The sequence below is a fragment of the Lagenorhynchus albirostris genome, chromosome 3 (assembly GCF_949774975.1).
Source record: "Lagenorhynchus albirostris chromosome 3, mLagAlb1.1, whole genome shotgun sequence".
Lineage (NCBI taxonomy): Eukaryota > Metazoa > Chordata > Mammalia > Artiodactyla > Delphinidae > Lagenorhynchus > Lagenorhynchus albirostris.
In genome coordinates this window covers 170,654,233-170,669,762 of record NC_083097.1, presented here as the reverse complement: position 1 = coordinate 170,669,762, position 15,530 = coordinate 170,654,233, and the positions used below count along the sequence as shown (strand labels likewise).

Sequence of the window (15,530 nt, the reverse complement as noted above, 5' to 3'; positions counted from 1 at the left end):
CAGAGGGGTTGGAGCCGGGACCCAGGCTCCCTGAGGGGTTGCTGCCCTGGAGGGAATGCAGAGAAGTCATGGTGTGAAGTCCTCCGCACGTGTGTCCATGCGTCAGGCTGCATGCTTGTCCAAAAATGGCTCTCCATGTCTGGATATCGGGCCTGGCACCCGAGTGTGTGCAGGAGTTAGTCTGTGGAGACAGATGCAATCTCTAGGGGGCAGGTGAGAGTCCAGCTGCAGCCGACTGGACTCCCAGCTCTGAAGCCCTCTGTGGTGGGCTGTGGCGTGTCTCTCTGCAGGTTTGCCCTTCATAAGAGCCTGGACAATGGTCCCGGGGCCCCTAAGTGCCCACGTGGTTCTGGCGTCTGAGGGCGGTACCTGTGAGTGGCTGGTCGTGAAATGGGCCTGCGGTCAGGGCTCAGGAATGTCTGGGGCAGCTGGAGGAGCCCAGCAGGGGCGACCCAGACCTCAGGCCTCCCGACCAGGTCAGAAGCCCACCAGCCGGCCCTCGCTGCCTGCTCCTGGTCTCCAGAGCAATGAGTGGTGGGCAGAGGTTCCTTAAGGGGCTTCTGGGAGGGGTCTGTGGATGGACTCGGGCCTGGAGAGTCGGGTTTGCCATGAGGGGCTGTGGCCTGCATGCCCCGTGCCCAGAGATCACACCTGAGGTCAGTGGGGGCCAGTGTTGGGACTCTGGAGGGGTGGGGGAGGAAGATCTGGGGAGGGGAGAAGGCTCAGACTGGGGGGCTCGAAGAGGAGAGGTGGTCATAGGGGGAGGGGGCAGGAAGCTGTACACACCGCCAGCGCTCCAGATCGGGGAGCCCCACCAGGGAAGGGAGGAGGCGGCGTGATGGCCTCAGAAGTGTTAGCAGCCCTGCTGCTGGCCAGCTGTCCCGTGGTCGTGGTCGGTGCGTGTCCCTGGAATGTAGAATGGGGAGTGAGCGGTGGGAGCTGGGCTGAGGGGAGGAGACCCACTATGCCCAGCGCCGCCTGGGCCCTGGGGTCTGCAGGGGAGTCGCCAGAGGACATAGGGCAGGCACACCCGTGAAAGGTAGGAGGACTGGAGGGCAGGTGTCTGTGTCCAGGGGTATCCGTTACATCTGCGGAGCTGGGTGGCTTCTCAGCATGTGTCCAAGCCTATGTCCCTGCGTGTCATCGTGCTCCCGTGTCTGCACTCCTGGGTGCATCTGGGTGTGGCCGAGTGGGGGGGGTCAACGTCTCTGCCGTCCCCGTGTGCCCGCCAGGGCCTTGCCCGGGACGCCAGTGCCAGGCAGGGGCACCTCAACCAACGTGCGTGCGTGCGCAGAGCTCCTGAAAGCGGAAGCTGGGGGCGGAGCCTGGGACCCCACCTTCAAGCCCACTGAGCGGAGGGGCAGGCTGAGGCTGCGGAGGGTCAGGGGTGGGTCTGAGTCACCGCCTCCGGAGGCCTTTTCCTGTGGGGGGAAGCGCCCGCCAATGAGGGCTGGGCCTGTCACGTGGGCCTGACAGCTGGGGGGGGGGTGGTGGCCAGCGACAATGTGGTCCCGAGGCCACTGACACTAGGAGCTGCAGCGCTGAGACCCCCGGCCCGCCCCGCCTCGGGCCCCTCAGGCCACTTGGCCTGGCCACAACATGTTCTCCAGGAAGAAGCGGGAGCTCATGAAAACCCCTTCTATCTCGAAAAAGAACCGGGCGGGAAGCCCCTGTCCGCAGCCTTCGGGGGTGAGTGAGCCTCTGCTGGGAGCCGGAGCGGGCGGGGATCTTGGAGCGGCACCCGGGCAGCAGGGGGACCGGGGAACACCCTGCGCTCGGGCCTGGCGGGGCAGGGCCGGCAGTGCCATGCTGGGCCGGCGGCGCGGGGCTGGAGCCAGCTACGGCCCCAGGCTGGACTGCAGGGGGCACGCAGGACGGGCTGGGATCCCCACGTCCGGTTCACAGTAGGAGCCCTGGGGATGGCCACTGCACACCCCACCCCGTCCGGGGCTGCCTGTGGGGTCCAGGGAGTGTGGGTGCTCTGGGTCCGGGACTCTAGGGTGAGGGCTTAGGGAACTTGGGGCCTCCAGGCACAGTTAGATGTGAGAGCTACAGCCCAGCCACCGGGGGAATGTTTAGAGCAAGCAGAGTGTGCAGCGAGATCCATGGGGTGGGCCTCGTACGAAGCAGGCCTGTGGTGTCCGCAAGACTGAGGGGCCTAGCGGACCCTCAGAGTAAAAGAATCGAGGAGGTGTCTTCACCAGTGAGTAGGTGTGTCTGCAGTGGCCTCCCCTGAGGGGAGCTAAGGAGACCCTGGCCCTCCCTACCCCGCCCCCCTCCCAGGAAGTGGGTTGCCCCTCCCCCACACCCCGGCTGTGGTTTGGGTAGAGGCCGTTGTTTGTGAAAGCTCTGGGGAAGAGGATGTTGGGTAACAGGTGCGGGAGGGGCACAATACCAAATCTCAGCCCTCTGACCTGTGGCCTTTGATCCCCTGTGGGGTCAGGCTGAAGGCCCTCCAGAGCCCCACTTCACTTCTGGGAAAACTGAGGCAGGGCCCAGTGGGGGCACCTGCTCTAGTGGCTCCCCCCACCCTCCCAGGAGCTGCCCAGGAGAGATGGGGCTGATGCAGTGTCCCTGGCGCCCAGCCTGGAACCACCAAGTGTGGCCTTGAATGCCAAGGCCACAGGCACACTCAAGAGGCCCACCAGCCTAAGCCGCCATGCCAGCGCTGCCGGCTTCCCACTGTCCGGAGCCAGCACCTGGACGCTGGGCCGTGGCCACCGCAGCCCACTGTCAACAGCCAGCCCAGCCGAGGGACCCATCCAGGGACCCTGCCCCGACACTGTGGAGGACATCTCCCACCTGCTGGCTGACGTGGCCCGCTTTGCCGAGGGCCTTGAGAAGCTGAAGGAGTGTGTTCTGCGTGAAGGTGAGAAGTGGCAGGGACACCGCGGCCTGGGTGGAAGGCAGTTGGACACAGATATCCCAAACCCTGTGGGGTTGAGGCAGGATGGAGGGAGGGATTTGGGGAGGCTCCAAAGAGGGTTGTAGGGAGGGCTTCACGGAAAAAGTCATTGCAGCTAGGGTTCTGAGGGATGTATAGGAGTTTGGCAGCAACCAGGAAGAGGGAATGTCACATGCACAGGCTCAGAAACATGGAGTGGAGGTGCATTTGGGGGAACAAGTTTCGGGTGTATGAAATGTGTGAGGGTGGAGGCATTGAGAATGGCAAGCAGAGGGACCCTGGATGTTATCCTGAGGGTGGTGGGGAGCCGTAGAAGGTGTTAGAGCAGAGGTGGAACAAGGTCAGATCTGCACGTTGGACTGGAATGGACTGGAGGCAGGCTGAGGTCTGGACAGAGAGAGATTCAGGGCGGACGAGGGGCAGGACCAGCACGTAAGCTGCAGGAGTGAGCGGCCTGTGGGATGGCAGTTCCGTTTTCTCCACGCGTCTGCTGACAGCCCAGCTTCCTGCCGAGTTATTTTCATCTGCTTCCTGTTTGTCTTTGGCCGCCAAGGAGGGCACTATGCTCTCTCCTGCCAGAAACCGCAGTGCCAGGGCCATGCTAAACACTCTGGCCTGCTCCCCACAGGTGCCCATTTTACAGATGAGGAAACTGAGGCCCAGAGAGGGGCTCTGACTCCTGGCTCAACCAGCCAAGGAGGGGCCAGAGCCCGGATTCGACCTCAGACTGCAGAGACCTCAGCTTTGTAGGAGCTAATGGGCTCTGCTGGCCGGGCCTCTGCTGGGTCGGGGGGTGTCAGCCCCCAGGATTATCTGGTCCTGGGGTGGGGCTGGAGTTGTTTCCTGGGGAAACTCTCTCTAATCTCGGTTCCTGTCCGATCCTGGTGCTTCCTTGGAGGCCAGGCCTGGGCAGGGTTGAGCCAGTGGGCGTCCTGCAGGAGGATGGGCCAGGGCAGGGGCACCCTTCTTTGAGCATTGGGGCAGCCCTGGGCCAGGGGAAGGGTCTGGAGCAGAGAGCATGTGGGTTTGCATCCTGCTGCTGCCCCTGCCAGGCTGTGAGACTGGATCAGCTGTCCCTTCTCTAAGCCTCTGGCATTTCATCTGTGAAACGGGGCAATGATACGCCCTGGGGAGTTGCTGACTGTAACCAGATGTCCTCGGCTCACAGTGATTGTTGTGGGGACAGTGAGAGGGCTTGGGGACCCCGTGCTGTCTACCTAGGAAGCAGTGGGCGGCGGGATCTAGGTGGGCAGGGTCTCCCCACACCTCCCCACGCCCTGTACCTGGGCCTGTTTACCTGCCTGCCCTTGGCCGGTCCCATCCCGAATCAAATTGCATCTCCCTGGGTCCCAGGCTCCTGCTACCTGAGGCTGGGGAGCTAGCAGGACGCCGGGGCGGAGCTTTCCTCGGAGGGGGGCGGGTCTTCGGACCGGCCAGAGCCGGTTTGCTTGCAGAGGACCTGGCACCAAAGACCCCGGACCAGCCAGTTGCCTAGCCCGGCCTGCGCATTCACGGTCCCTGCGCCCTGACGGCTGGGCCATGTGTATCTGCGGGACAGTGCACCCGGCGCTGGAGCAGGCGCCGGTGCGCTGCCAGGCGGGGCCCCGAGGTGAGGGGACCGTGCGGGGTGCGGGGTGCAGGGCCTGGCCAGGAGCACGTGGCACTCGGGGCATTTGCTGCCCAGCGCTTGCCTTGGCCAGTGCTGAGCTGGGCATGTCCAGGCTTCTCCAGAGTCCCACCTGCCCAGGTGAGTGTGCTGCGGGGACCCAGGTGGCCGAGGCCCAGGCGACCTGAGGGGCCTGGTGTGTGGGAGGAATGTCCCGGGAAGGGGCGTGGCCCGGCCTTTCCTCAGCCGGCCTTTTATGGATTCCGTAAGCTCCTTCCCACCTCCCTGACTTGGCCTCGGATTCAAAATCCTGCCCGGTGCTGAGGCACTGGGCTGCACTCGGAGGAATTTGGGGCCAGGGACTCCGTGGGGGTCTCCCTGTCGGTGGCATTCAGTGGGGGTCCTCAGTGCTGAAAAGGGATCAGACACCTATTTTCAGATTCCGTTTTTAAAATTTTAAATTTATTATTTATTTATTTTTGAGCATCAGGTTCCAGGCACAGAGTTAGAGGCACACAGGTGAGGGAGATATACTCCCAGCTGATGGCCAGGTCCCTCCTGGGTCTCAGGGTCGGCTCATTCCTTCCCCATCCATACATTCCTTCAGCTTTGTTTCCACTAGATGGTGCGTGTTCTGCCCACACACAGCGCTTTTTTCCAATTAAGAACATCTGAGGAGGGCATTTAAAGCCGTGTTTGAAGATGCAGATCTGATCTTGACTCTCCTTTGCCCTAACACCTTCTGTGGCTCCCCATTGCCCTTATGGTAAAGCCAGGCAGTGTCCTTCTGCCTGGCATTCTCATGCCTTCAAAGCTAGTGGAGATGGAAAAGCTGCGTGATCCTTGAGAAATGACTTCTCCCCTGTATGCCTCAGTTTCCTCATCTGCAGAATGGGGGTGATGACAGCACCTGCCTCATGGGGTGGCTGGTCGGGAGAGAGTGAGGTGACGGGGTGTTTAAGCCCCAGTGCCCAGGCAGGCAGGGCTGGGAGAGAGCTGGACAGAGCCCTGAGAGTTTGGGGCAGGGAAGGGGCCGGGTGGGTTGCCTGGAGGAAGAGGCACCAGGACTGCAACTTGAAGGTCACTGGGAGTGTTTTCTGGAGGGACAAGGAAAGGGTGTTCTGAGCAGGACTGCCTAGACTGACATCTGACCTTTGATGACCTGGCCAGCAGTCGAGAGAGGGACAGTTCCTCACACACACACACACACACACACACCTCCCAACGAGGTCACACACTGAGCCTCAGGCAGTTATCTTCTCCCACCTTGGCCTCAATTTCCCCACCCGGGGACAGGAGCTCTGAGGAGGGTTAGGATTAGGTGGTTAGGTGGGCAGGCTTTTCCTTCCCTCCCTGCTCATACCCCCTCTGCCCGGCAGACCTCCTAGAGGCCCGCCGGCCGCTTGCCCATGAGTGCCTGGGTGAGGCCCTCCGCGTGATGCACCAGGTCATCTCCAAGTACCCACTGCTGAACACCGTGGAGTCGCTCACAGCTGCCGGCACCCTCATTGCCAAGGTCAAAGGTCAGCCAGGACAGGGCAGCAAGGGCTTTCTGTCTGGGCGGGCTTCCTGAAGGAGGGGATGTTTGAAGTGGGTTTTGAAGGATGCATAGGAGTTTGATGGGCACAACAACTCCAATGCTCCCCCTTCAGTTAGTTGCACGGGTGGTCACCTCCCAGACTGGGCCAACCCCTCTCGTCCTTGTCTGTCCCTAGCCTTCCATTATGAGTGCAACAATGATTCGGACAAGCAGGAGTTTGAGAAGGCCTTGGAGACCATCGCAGTCTCCTTCAGCAGCACGTGAGTGTGGGGGTGGGGAAGGGTGGCAGAGGGTGGGGACCCATGTGCCTCTTGACACTTGCCCCCTGCCCTGCAGTGTGTCCGAGTTCCTCATGGGTGAAGTGGACAGCAGCATCCTCCTCTCAGTGCCCCCTGGGGACCCGGGCCAGGTGAGAAGGGATGGCCTGGGTGCTGCACGGGGTCAGGCTGGCAGGGCGGATGAGTACCCCCCCTGCCCGCTCTGTGGACCGTGGTCTCCCGCTCTGTCCAGGGGGGGCGGTGACTGTCTCCTGCAGGGTGGGCATCAAACAGTACCCAGCCCGGACTGGACTCACCTGTCTCCCTCTGGTACAGTCAATGGAGAACCTGTATGGACAGGGGAGTGAGGGTGCCCCCCTCAGCAGTGAGGACTGTGATGAGGGTGAGTCTCTGAGCCTAGGGGTGGAGGGCTGAGGACGGAAGGAATGGTGGGCTGGGGAGGAGCCCGGGCTGAGAGGTGTCTGTCCCGCAGGCTGCCTCTCCCCGGAGGCGGTGGACACGCTGCTGCAGCGCTGTGAGGGGGGTGTGCATGCCGCGCTGCAGTACGCCAAGAACATGGCCAAGTACATGAAGGACCTCATCGGCTACCTGGAGAAGCGGAACGCGCTGGGTGCGAGCTGGGGCCCGCGGGGCGGGGTCTGGCTGGAAGGCCCCTCCCCTCCCCCCTGCGCTCACATCCCTCCCCTCCCCTCCCCCCTGCGCTCACATCCCTCCCCGCCTGCAGAGATGGACTTTGCCAAAGGCCTGCAGAAGATCGTCCAGAACTGCAGACAGAGCGTCATGCAGGAGGTAGGGAACTCGAGGGAACGGGTCGGGGTCCCTCAGGCCTAGGTGTGTTTCGCCCCTCAAAGATGGGCCAAAGGAAAGGGGTTTCCCATCTCTGCAAGGGCAGCTGAGGGCACTGGGGAGGCGGCAGGGCTTCCACGAGGGCGCCTGTCCCACCCCCGTGACTGCCGGCCCCGCCCCCACAGCCGCACATGCCCCTCCTGTCCATCTACTCGCTGGCCCTGGAGCAGGACCTGGAGTTCGGCCACGGCCTGGTACAGGCGATGGGCACTCTGCAGACCCAGACCTTCGTGCAGGTAGGCTTCGCCCTGGAGGGTGGGTGGGGTGAAGGGTGCCCGGGTCTCCATCACACCCGTCTCCCCACCCCCAGCCCCTGAACCTGCGGCGGCTCGAGCACGAGAAGCGCAGGAAGGAGATCAAGGAGTCTTGGCACCGCGCCCAGAGGAAGCTGGTACCGCGGGGCGGCGGGGCTGGGAGGGGGCAGGGCGGGCCGGCTCGCGCATGCGCAGTCCCCTGGTGCACTCCCGGGTGGTCCTTTCCCGAGTTTTGCGGACACCTGGCAGAGTGCCCTGTGCCCGCGTGGGGCTCGCTGTGGCGTCACAGGTTGGAGCGGGTCCTGCCTCCCAACTGCTCCAGCCCCATTACCTGCAGCTGCAGCAGGAGAGGCCCTGGCCCGGGGCCCCCATCACTGTCACGGGTCAGATGTCCGGAGGGACCGGATCACCAGTGGCCGCCAGGAGCAGGTCTGGGTTAGAGAGAAACTGAGGCTCTCTCAGGTCTGGTGGATGCTCCAGGTTCCTCTGTGTTGCTCTTTTCCCACCTCTCTTTTGGGCTGTTCCAAAGGCACTAGCAATCTTTTGCACTGCTCTTTAGGCCTGCTAACAGGGTCTGCGGTGCAAAGAGCCCCCACGGCCCCTGCTCCAGCTAGTGGTGTCCTGTGGCACATCTGGCAAATGAGCCTCTCCCCCCTTTTCTACACCTGATGACAGCTTGCCGAGTACCCTGTTCTGCTTCTGGCCTTTTACAGTCACCTCCATATCCAGGGACTGGCCCCATCTCACTCCATGTGAAACTCCTCCTCCCTTTTTCTCAGCTACAAGTGCTCAGCTGCAGAGCCACAGAGCTTAGTTCACTAAATCCCTATTGATGAACAGTTTAGTTGTTGTTGAGCTGTTGCTGTTTCAAACACCACGGCTGTGACGAGCTTGTGCCCCTGTTCTCAGACATGTGACCTAGCATTTATCTCAGATCAGTGCCTGAAAGGTAATGGCTGGGTCACAGATGTCATGAGCATAGAAGCTGACCTCCTGAGCCACAGCCATGCTTTTCCTCTTCTGTGAGCTCTAAGTTCATATCCTTTGCTCACCTTGGATTGGACAGTAGCCTGTTTCTTATTGACTTGCCAGAGCTCTTTACATATTAGAGAACCCAGCCCTTGATGACATGTGTTACAAACTCCCCCACCCCCAGTTTATTGTTTTGACTTTTGATTTAACCTGTTGCCTGTTTTCCCAGTTGAAACCCATGATTGTTAGTAGCAGTCTTTTATGGTTTCTGGGTTCTGTGTCACGTATGGAAAGGCCTTCCCCATGCTATGTTTAAGAAATTCTCTCATGGTTTCTCCTAGTACTCATCTGAGCTGTTTTCTTTATGTTTAAGCTTCTGATCATGTAGACTGTGAGGTGTGGCCCCCAGAAGGCCCACTGGGTTTTGACTAAGTGCTCTTCCTGCCAACCCTGAGGGTGCCTGACTTCCTGTCTGAGCAGCCTCACTGTTCTCATCTCTGAGACAGGAAATGAAAGAGATAGAAGCACAAGTCGCTCTGGCAGGTGTGGGTGTAGGTGTCGAGAGGATGATGTAGTTGGTGTCTCCTTCAGAGCTTAGCTGTGCCTCAGCTTCCCTGGCTGTGAAATGGGCATGCCAGATACTGGCTCCTCCCTGGGTCACCCTGTAGGTGTCACCTCCTGTCCTTCCACCACTGGTTCTTGGGTGGGGGCCTCTGTTTGCTTGACTGGCCATGGGATTCTGGCCCAAGGGATGGGGGTGGCAGAGGTCCCTAACGCGGTCTCTGGCTGATGGTGCTGGTCTGGTCCTTCCCATGTCCACAGCAAGAAGCAGAGTCCAATCTGCGCAAGGCCAAGCAGGGCTACGTTCAGCGCTGCGAAGACCATGACAAGGCCCGCTTTCTAGTGGCCAAGGCAGAGGAAGAGCAGGTGGGCGCTGGCCCGGGTGCAGGGGGCGTGGCCTCCAAGACCCTGGACAAGAGGCGGCGCCTGGAGGAGGAGGCCAAAAACAAGGTGAGGGTGGGTCAGGGGGCAGGAGGTGCGGGACAAGACCCATGGTGTCAGGGCCTGACCTGTGCAGGATTGCCCACCGCCGGGCCTTTGTCTGGGCTGTGCCTCCTGCCAGGAATGCCTTCCTGTCCTTTTGTGCCTGGCTGATTTCCGTGTGGGGCCTGAAGATGCCCTGAGGGCTGAACCCCAGGCTGAGGCCTCTCTGGGCACCCCGCCCCGCCCCCACCCCCACCCCAGGCGGAGGAAGCCATGGCCACGTACCGCACGTGCGTGGCGGATGCTAAGACGCAGAAGCAGGAGCTTGAGGACACCAAGGTGACGGCACTCCGGCAGATCCAGGAGGTCATCCGGCAGAGCGACCAGACCATCAAGTCGGTGAGCACCGTGCTCCCACCCCCAGCCCCCGCCCCTGTCGCTGCCCGTCCAGCCTCAGGACCTCCAGCACTTAGGGCCCCTCCCACCTGCCTGCCCGTAGGCCACCATCTCCTATTACCAGATGATGCACATGCAGACGGCCCCGCTGCCTGTGCACTTCCACATGCTGTGCGAGAGCAGCAAGCTGTACGACCCGGGCCAACAGTACGCCTCCCACGTGCGCCAGCTGCAGCGCGGCGAGGAGCCAGACGTGCACTACGACTTTGAGCCCCACGTCTCCGCCAACGCCTGGTACCCTGCCGTCTGCGCATGCCTGGGGGAGCCGGACTTCCCTCCTGAGGTGGGGGAGGGGGCAGTGAGCCTCAGTGACCCCCATCGTGGCCCCTTACTTTGGCTATTGGTCCCACCAGGTCCCCAGTCTTGCGCGCCCGAAAGGGCAGCTTCAACGTCAGCGATGCTGCGGTGGCGGAGGCTGCGGGCTGCCCCCCAGAGGAAGGTGGGCCTGGCGACGGGGAGCTTGCCAAGGAGCGCAGGGGTGAGTGTCCAGCAGGGGCAGGGGCGGGCGCGGGCCCCCTGCAGCCCCCTTCAGCCCTTCACTGGGGACAACTTGGCAGGTGGGCGCGGACACCAGGTGCACAAGTCGTGGCCGATCGCCATCTCAGACTCTGACGCCAGTCTGGACCCCAGCCCTGGCTCAGGTGAAGGGGCCTGGCCGGCAGGTGGGGGGGTGGGGGGCTCACGGAGCTGCCGCCCCCGCCCCCAGGTTTCAGCGGGCTCATTGTGCAGCCGGGGGCCCTTGGGGGAGTCTCTGACAACCCGTTTCCTGCTCAGGGGACTTTAAGAAGTTCGAGCGCATGTCTTCCAGTGGCACCATGTCGTCCAGCGAGGAGCTGGCCGACCAGGAGAGCAGCACAGGCGCATCAGCCTTTGACCAGGGTGAGGGGACCCCTGGGCAGGGCAGCGGGGAGAGGGGGGTTTGGACTCTCTCTGTGCGCCTGGCCCTGACCTGCCTCGGTAACACTGACCACCTGCCCCCCACCCCCACCAGATGACCTCAATGGCATGGCCCCGGAGCTGCCTGTGGCCATGCCCAGCGGGCCCTTCCGCCATGTGGGGCTGTCCAAGGCGGCCCGTACCCACCGGCTCCGGAAGCTCCGCTCGCCGGCCAAGTGCCGGGAGTGCAACAGCTACGTGTACTTCCAGGGCGCCGAGTGTGAGGAGGTGAGCGGCGGTCCCGGGGGGAGCCAGGCACCTGCATGTGCGCCCTCAGGACGGTGCCATGCAGAGCGCTGGAGGGAAGTGAAGCCAGGAGCACTTGCAGTCTCCTGGGGGAGAGCATCCCAGGCGGAGGGCTCAGCCAGTGCTGAGGGAACCAGAGGGCCATGGGAGCAGCCCAGGCTGCACTGGTGGCAGGGGCACGTTTCCCAACCAGGAGGGGTGAAAGCTGCCCTGTAGGGGGGTGATGAGAGCGGCGGGGGTCGCGGTGGAAGGGGGAGCCGCGGGTGTCTGTGCGGAGCTGGGGCACCAGGAAGGTCTGCTCACTCCTCGCCTGCTCCCAGTGCTGCCTGGCCTGCCACAAGAAGTGCCTGGAGACCCTGGCCATCCAGTGTGGCCACAAGAAGCTGCAGGGCCGCCTGCAGCTCTTTGGCCAGGACTTCAGCCAGGCCGCCCGCAGCACCCCGGACGGCGTGCCCTTCATCGTCAAGAAGTGTGTCTTCGAGATCGAGCAGCGGGCGCTGCGCACCAAGGTGACCGACGCGGGCACAGCTGCGGGGGCTCCAGCCGAGGGGCCATGCAGGGAGGGGAGGGGTGTGGGCCCAGGCTGACTGCGGGCTCCCACAGGGCATCTACCGGGTCAATGGGGTGAAAACGCGTGTGGAGAAGCTGTGCCAGGCCTTCGAGAACGGCAAAGAGCTGGTGGAGCTGTCGCAGGCCTCGCCCCACGACATCAGCAACGTCCTCAAGCTCTACCTGCGCCAGGTGAGACAGATGGGGACAGAGCAGAGCAGATCCTGGGCTGGACCTGAGCTTGGTGGGGGGCGTGGCCAGCTCTAAGCAGGGTTGTGGTTGCTAGGCCAGGGGCGTGGTCAGTACAGGGTGGGCGGGACCGGTGGCTGTCAGGGGCGGGGCTGCTGCTGTTAGGGGCGGGGCCAGTGCAGGATGGATGGCGTGGGGCCAGGCCCATTGACCCCCACACCTAACCGTCACCCTGCAGCTGCCTGAGCCGCTCATCTCCTTCCGCCTCTACCATGAGCTTGTGGGGCTGGCCAAGGACAGTCTGAAGGCAGAGGCCGAGGCCAAGGCGGCAACCCGAGGCCGGCCAGATGTCACCGAGAGAGAGGCTGTGGCCGTGGCCATGGCGGGCCGGCTGCGGGAGCTCCTGCGGGACCTGCCACCAGAGAACTGGGCCACGCTGCAGTACCTGATGCGGCACCTGCGCAGGTGAGGGCTGGCCAGGCCGGGGTCAAGGGCGGCAGGGTCCCGGGAGGCGCTCACACCTGCTCCTGCACCCTCTGACCCCCAGGATCGTGGAGGTGGAGCAGGACAACAAGATGACACCGGGGAACCTGGGCATTGTGTTTGGGCCCACGCTGCTGCGGCCCCGGCCCACTGAGGCCACCGTGTCCCTCTCCTCCCTGGTGGACTACCCACACCAGGCCTGCATCTTGGAGACGCTCATCACCCACTACAGCCTGGTCTTTGAGGAGGAGCCCGAGGTGGCATCTGGGTGCCAGGTGAGGATTGTCCACCCTGGGCGGGGGGTGTAGGGCTCTGTGAACATCAAGGGGGCCGGGAATCTCACTCACCCACAGCAGGATTAGACAGAGAGAAGGGCTGGGAGATGTCTGGCTCGGACGGGGCCAGAGCCCCGTCAGGGGCACCCAAGGCATCTTTTAAGCAAAGAACTGGATGAAGTGGGTTCAGATCTGCGGACGGAGCCCCAGGCAGTGCAGAGGCCCTTCGGCCTTCCCCCACGTCCCCTGGAGCTCACATCAGAACGCACTAGACCCGCCGTCCTGCCCCTTCTCCCATTTCCCGTCTCTGTGCTGCCTACAGCACATCCTCTGGGTCCAGCCTGCTGCTCTCCTCAGCCGACAGGCCTTGTTTCTGTTCGCTTCCAGGCAGCATCAGCTCCCACGCTCAGTCCCCCCTGTGCGTCTTTAACCCCTCATCTGGCATCTCTGGCTGTGGAGGTGACACGCCTGGGTGTGGCCTCAGGACAGTGGCTCCCATGCTGGTGTCCATGCAGGGCCTGCCTCAACCTTTCTGGCCAGGGCCTCTGCCCGCTTTGGACGAGCTCAGCCTGCTCGTGACTTGGGATCCGGGGGCCTCACGTGCTCAGCTGCAGCGGGTGTTAAGTTTTTAGGGTTTAACAAGACAGAAAAATGGAATGTGGGATGGCTGGAACTGTGGCGCTCCCTGACTTCCATTCCGCCTCTGCAGGATGTGACGTCCAACCAGGGGGCCGAGGTGGTGGTCCAGGAGCCGTATCCGGAGGCCAGCGGGGGCATGGCCTCACCCCTGCCGGAGGAAGCTGAGGATGGGGGCCTTGGTGAGCAGTGGGCCCAGGCGGCGGATGACACAGTGGGTCCACCTCAAGGGCTGCATCCCGGTTTGTCTCCCATGGAGACCATGAGTATCACCTGCTTTTTCACTGTCTTTAATGTGTTACAAACTCTTGCAAAGAGACACCCTTTCAAGGTGTGTTTTCCAACGCCGAGAAATGGGCACCCCGAAGTGGAAACGACCCCAGTGTCTGAGACCCTGCACCTCCGCCTGACCCGGGAGGGTTCTAAAGGGGGAGCCGGGCCTGCTGGGGGTAGGCGGACGCCCAGTCCTCCGCCCAGCGCCCCCCACCCTGCTCACAGGCTGTCCATCTTTTTCTCTCTCTCTGTCCCTGTCCCTCTCCCTTGGACTTTCCAGAACCCCACGTTGCCTCCAATGACTCCGACTCAGAACTGGAGGAGGCCTCGGACCTGCCATCCCCGGCGGGTGGGGCGGCCCTGCACCGCCTTGGCTTCTTGGAGAAGTTGGGCGGCGTGGAGGGCGGCCGGGACAGCCGCAGTGGCAGTGAGGAGCAGCTGGGCACTGCTACCGGGGAGGAGGAGGATGGGCCCGGGCCTGGGGTCTGGGAGGACCTCGGGGAGGAGCCGGCCCAGCGGCTCGCCGAGCACAATACCAACCAGTGCAACAACGTGGCTGTGGCCCGCCTGCCAGCCGTGAGGCTCCATGGCGGGCGGCTGGCAGGGGGCGCGGGCTGGGAGAGGCGGCCAGAGTTCGTGTAGCTGGGGCAGCGGGCAGGTCTGCTCCAGGCTCCTGTCCCTGTGGACACGTCACCGAGAGGCCTCTCCTTCCGCCCACAGCGGCGAGGGCATCACTGGCCAACTTTTCCAGAAGCTTCTGCCCGCGCTGCTCCGCACGCCCACCAGGCCCCACTCCTCTGAGCTGGGGGATTCTGCTCTTGGAGTCGCCCCGGCTGTGATGGAGGGACCCTGCCCACCCTGGCGCTGGGCCGTGGAGGCCACGCGGCAGCTGGGAGGAGGGCTGGACGCCTTTGTGGATGGTGGGCGGGCGGCCTTGGGATGCCCTGGCTTTTACGGAAAACTGCGTTTGGATACCTGGGGCTGAGGATGCAGTGAAGTTCCACGATGGAGTTCTTTGACAGGCACATTCCTTTTGCATAAAATAAAGTCTTTAACCTCAGCCTGTCTTCTCTGGCAGCAGTGGCCTAGCGACCCAGACACACAGGGCACTAAGCGCCATCCCCAGCTCCTCGCTGGGCTTGAGGGGCAGGGCAGGGAGCTGTGAAGAAGAAATTCCACCACAAGGCGGCCCCGTCAGGCGCGGGAGCCCAGGTGGCCATGGGGCCCAAGTCCCATTGACTCCTGACTCGGGCCGCCAGCCCCCGGTGGCTCCCGAGCACTGAGGTGTGGCTGCTGTGCTGAGGAGCCGCAGCTGAAATCTACTTGCACCAAAGGCCTCTGGGAGACGGCGGCCACCACGTGGAACGGCACAGCGAGGAAGAGGCGAACACCCCTCACCCAGCTCAGAGGCCCCAGTCGGGTTTATCCCAGAGGGCTGGGGCCGGCTCAGCAGAGACACAACTATTCATTTGAGGAATTAGATGGAATCCACACCCAGTCATGGTAAAAGCTGCTGGGCCTCCATTCCTGATACAGAACAGCTCACCCCAAACTTCAGCCCCCCACCCAGGCTTAGATAAGACCCACTGTGGCAGTCAGGGCGCTTTGCCCCTGCACACGCTTCCTAAGAGTGAGCGGGGGGGGAAAAGCAGCCAGCAAACTACCAACGTGTTTTGCAAACAGAGATAATGGGGCGGGGGGCACACCCTCTCGGTTACACGTGGCCTGTGGCCACTTCTGCCCTGTAGAGTTGAGCAACTGTAGCAGGGCCACCTGGCCAGCAAAGCCAACATACTGACCGTCTGGCCCTTTACAGCAAAACTTTGCTGACCCCGATCTATGTTTTTAAAAAAAATGCTCAGAAGAATGAGCAAATCTATTAACATTTCAGAGTGCTCAGCAGGACAGGTAACGGCAAGAAAGCGCCCCACTGTCAGGGGCCAAAGCATCTCTAAGGAGCCTGGCGGATCATGCCACACAACTTCACAGGTTGCACCGCCTTCAGACAAGCCTGGCCCAGGCTCACAACATGTCCTGGTGGCCGGAGTGGGGGACTGGGGGTGCTGCGTGAAAGCCAGCCCCTGCCTCCAGACCCGGGGGGG

The 15,530-nt window shown here is 62.7% G+C and overlaps 1 protein-coding gene across 4 annotated transcripts; it reads left to right on the top strand.

Moving 5' to 3' along the window:
• The first annotated feature begins 54 nt into the window (after positions 1-54).
• On the top strand, positions 55-14,488 carry ARHGAP45 (Rho GTPase activating protein 45). 4 transcript variants are annotated; one of them, XM_060145844.1, is made up of 23 exons: positions 55-656; positions 2,539-2,869; positions 5,891-6,034; positions 6,227-6,311; positions 6,388-6,460; positions 6,645-6,711; positions 6,802-6,939; positions 7,054-7,118; positions 7,301-7,411; positions 7,486-7,566; positions 9,224-9,412; positions 9,647-9,784; positions 9,885-10,075; positions 10,195-10,319; positions 10,399-10,482; positions 10,616-10,720; positions 10,833-11,005; positions 11,344-11,532; positions 11,627-11,764; positions 12,000-12,226; positions 12,309-12,519; positions 13,229-13,337; positions 13,709-14,488. In XM_060145844.1, the coding sequence occupies exons 1-23, from the start codon at positions 528-530 to the stop codon at positions 14,068-14,070; spliced, it is 3,465 nt and encodes a 1,154-aa protein (XP_060001827.1). In that variant the 5' UTR covers positions 55-527; the 3' UTR covers positions 14,071-14,488. The 4 variants fall into 4 exon arrangements, with proteins under 4 accessions (XP_060001827.1, XP_060001824.1, XP_060001823.1 ...); XM_060145841.1 differs by lacking the exon at positions 55-656 and adding an exon at positions 789-1,689 and having other exon boundaries at positions 9,906-10,075; XM_060145840.1 differs by lacking the exon at positions 55-656 and adding an exon at positions 790-1,689.
• Positions 14,489-15,530: the final 1,042 nt, after the last annotated feature.

Coding starts and splice junctions, on each gene's coding strand:
- ARHGAP45 (XM_060145844.1), top strand. CDS start 528: ATGAGTGGTGGGCAGAGGTTCCTTAAGGGGCTTCTGGGAGGGGTCTGT. Junction 6,312..6,387: donor GCAGTCTCCTTCAGCAGCAC/GTGAGTGTGGGG, acceptor CCTGCCCTGCAG/TGTGTCCGAGTTCCTCATGG. Junction 10,320..10,398: donor GCTTGCCAAGGAGCGCAGGG/GTGAGTGTCCAG, acceptor ACAACTTGGCAG/GTGGGCGCGGACACCAGGTG.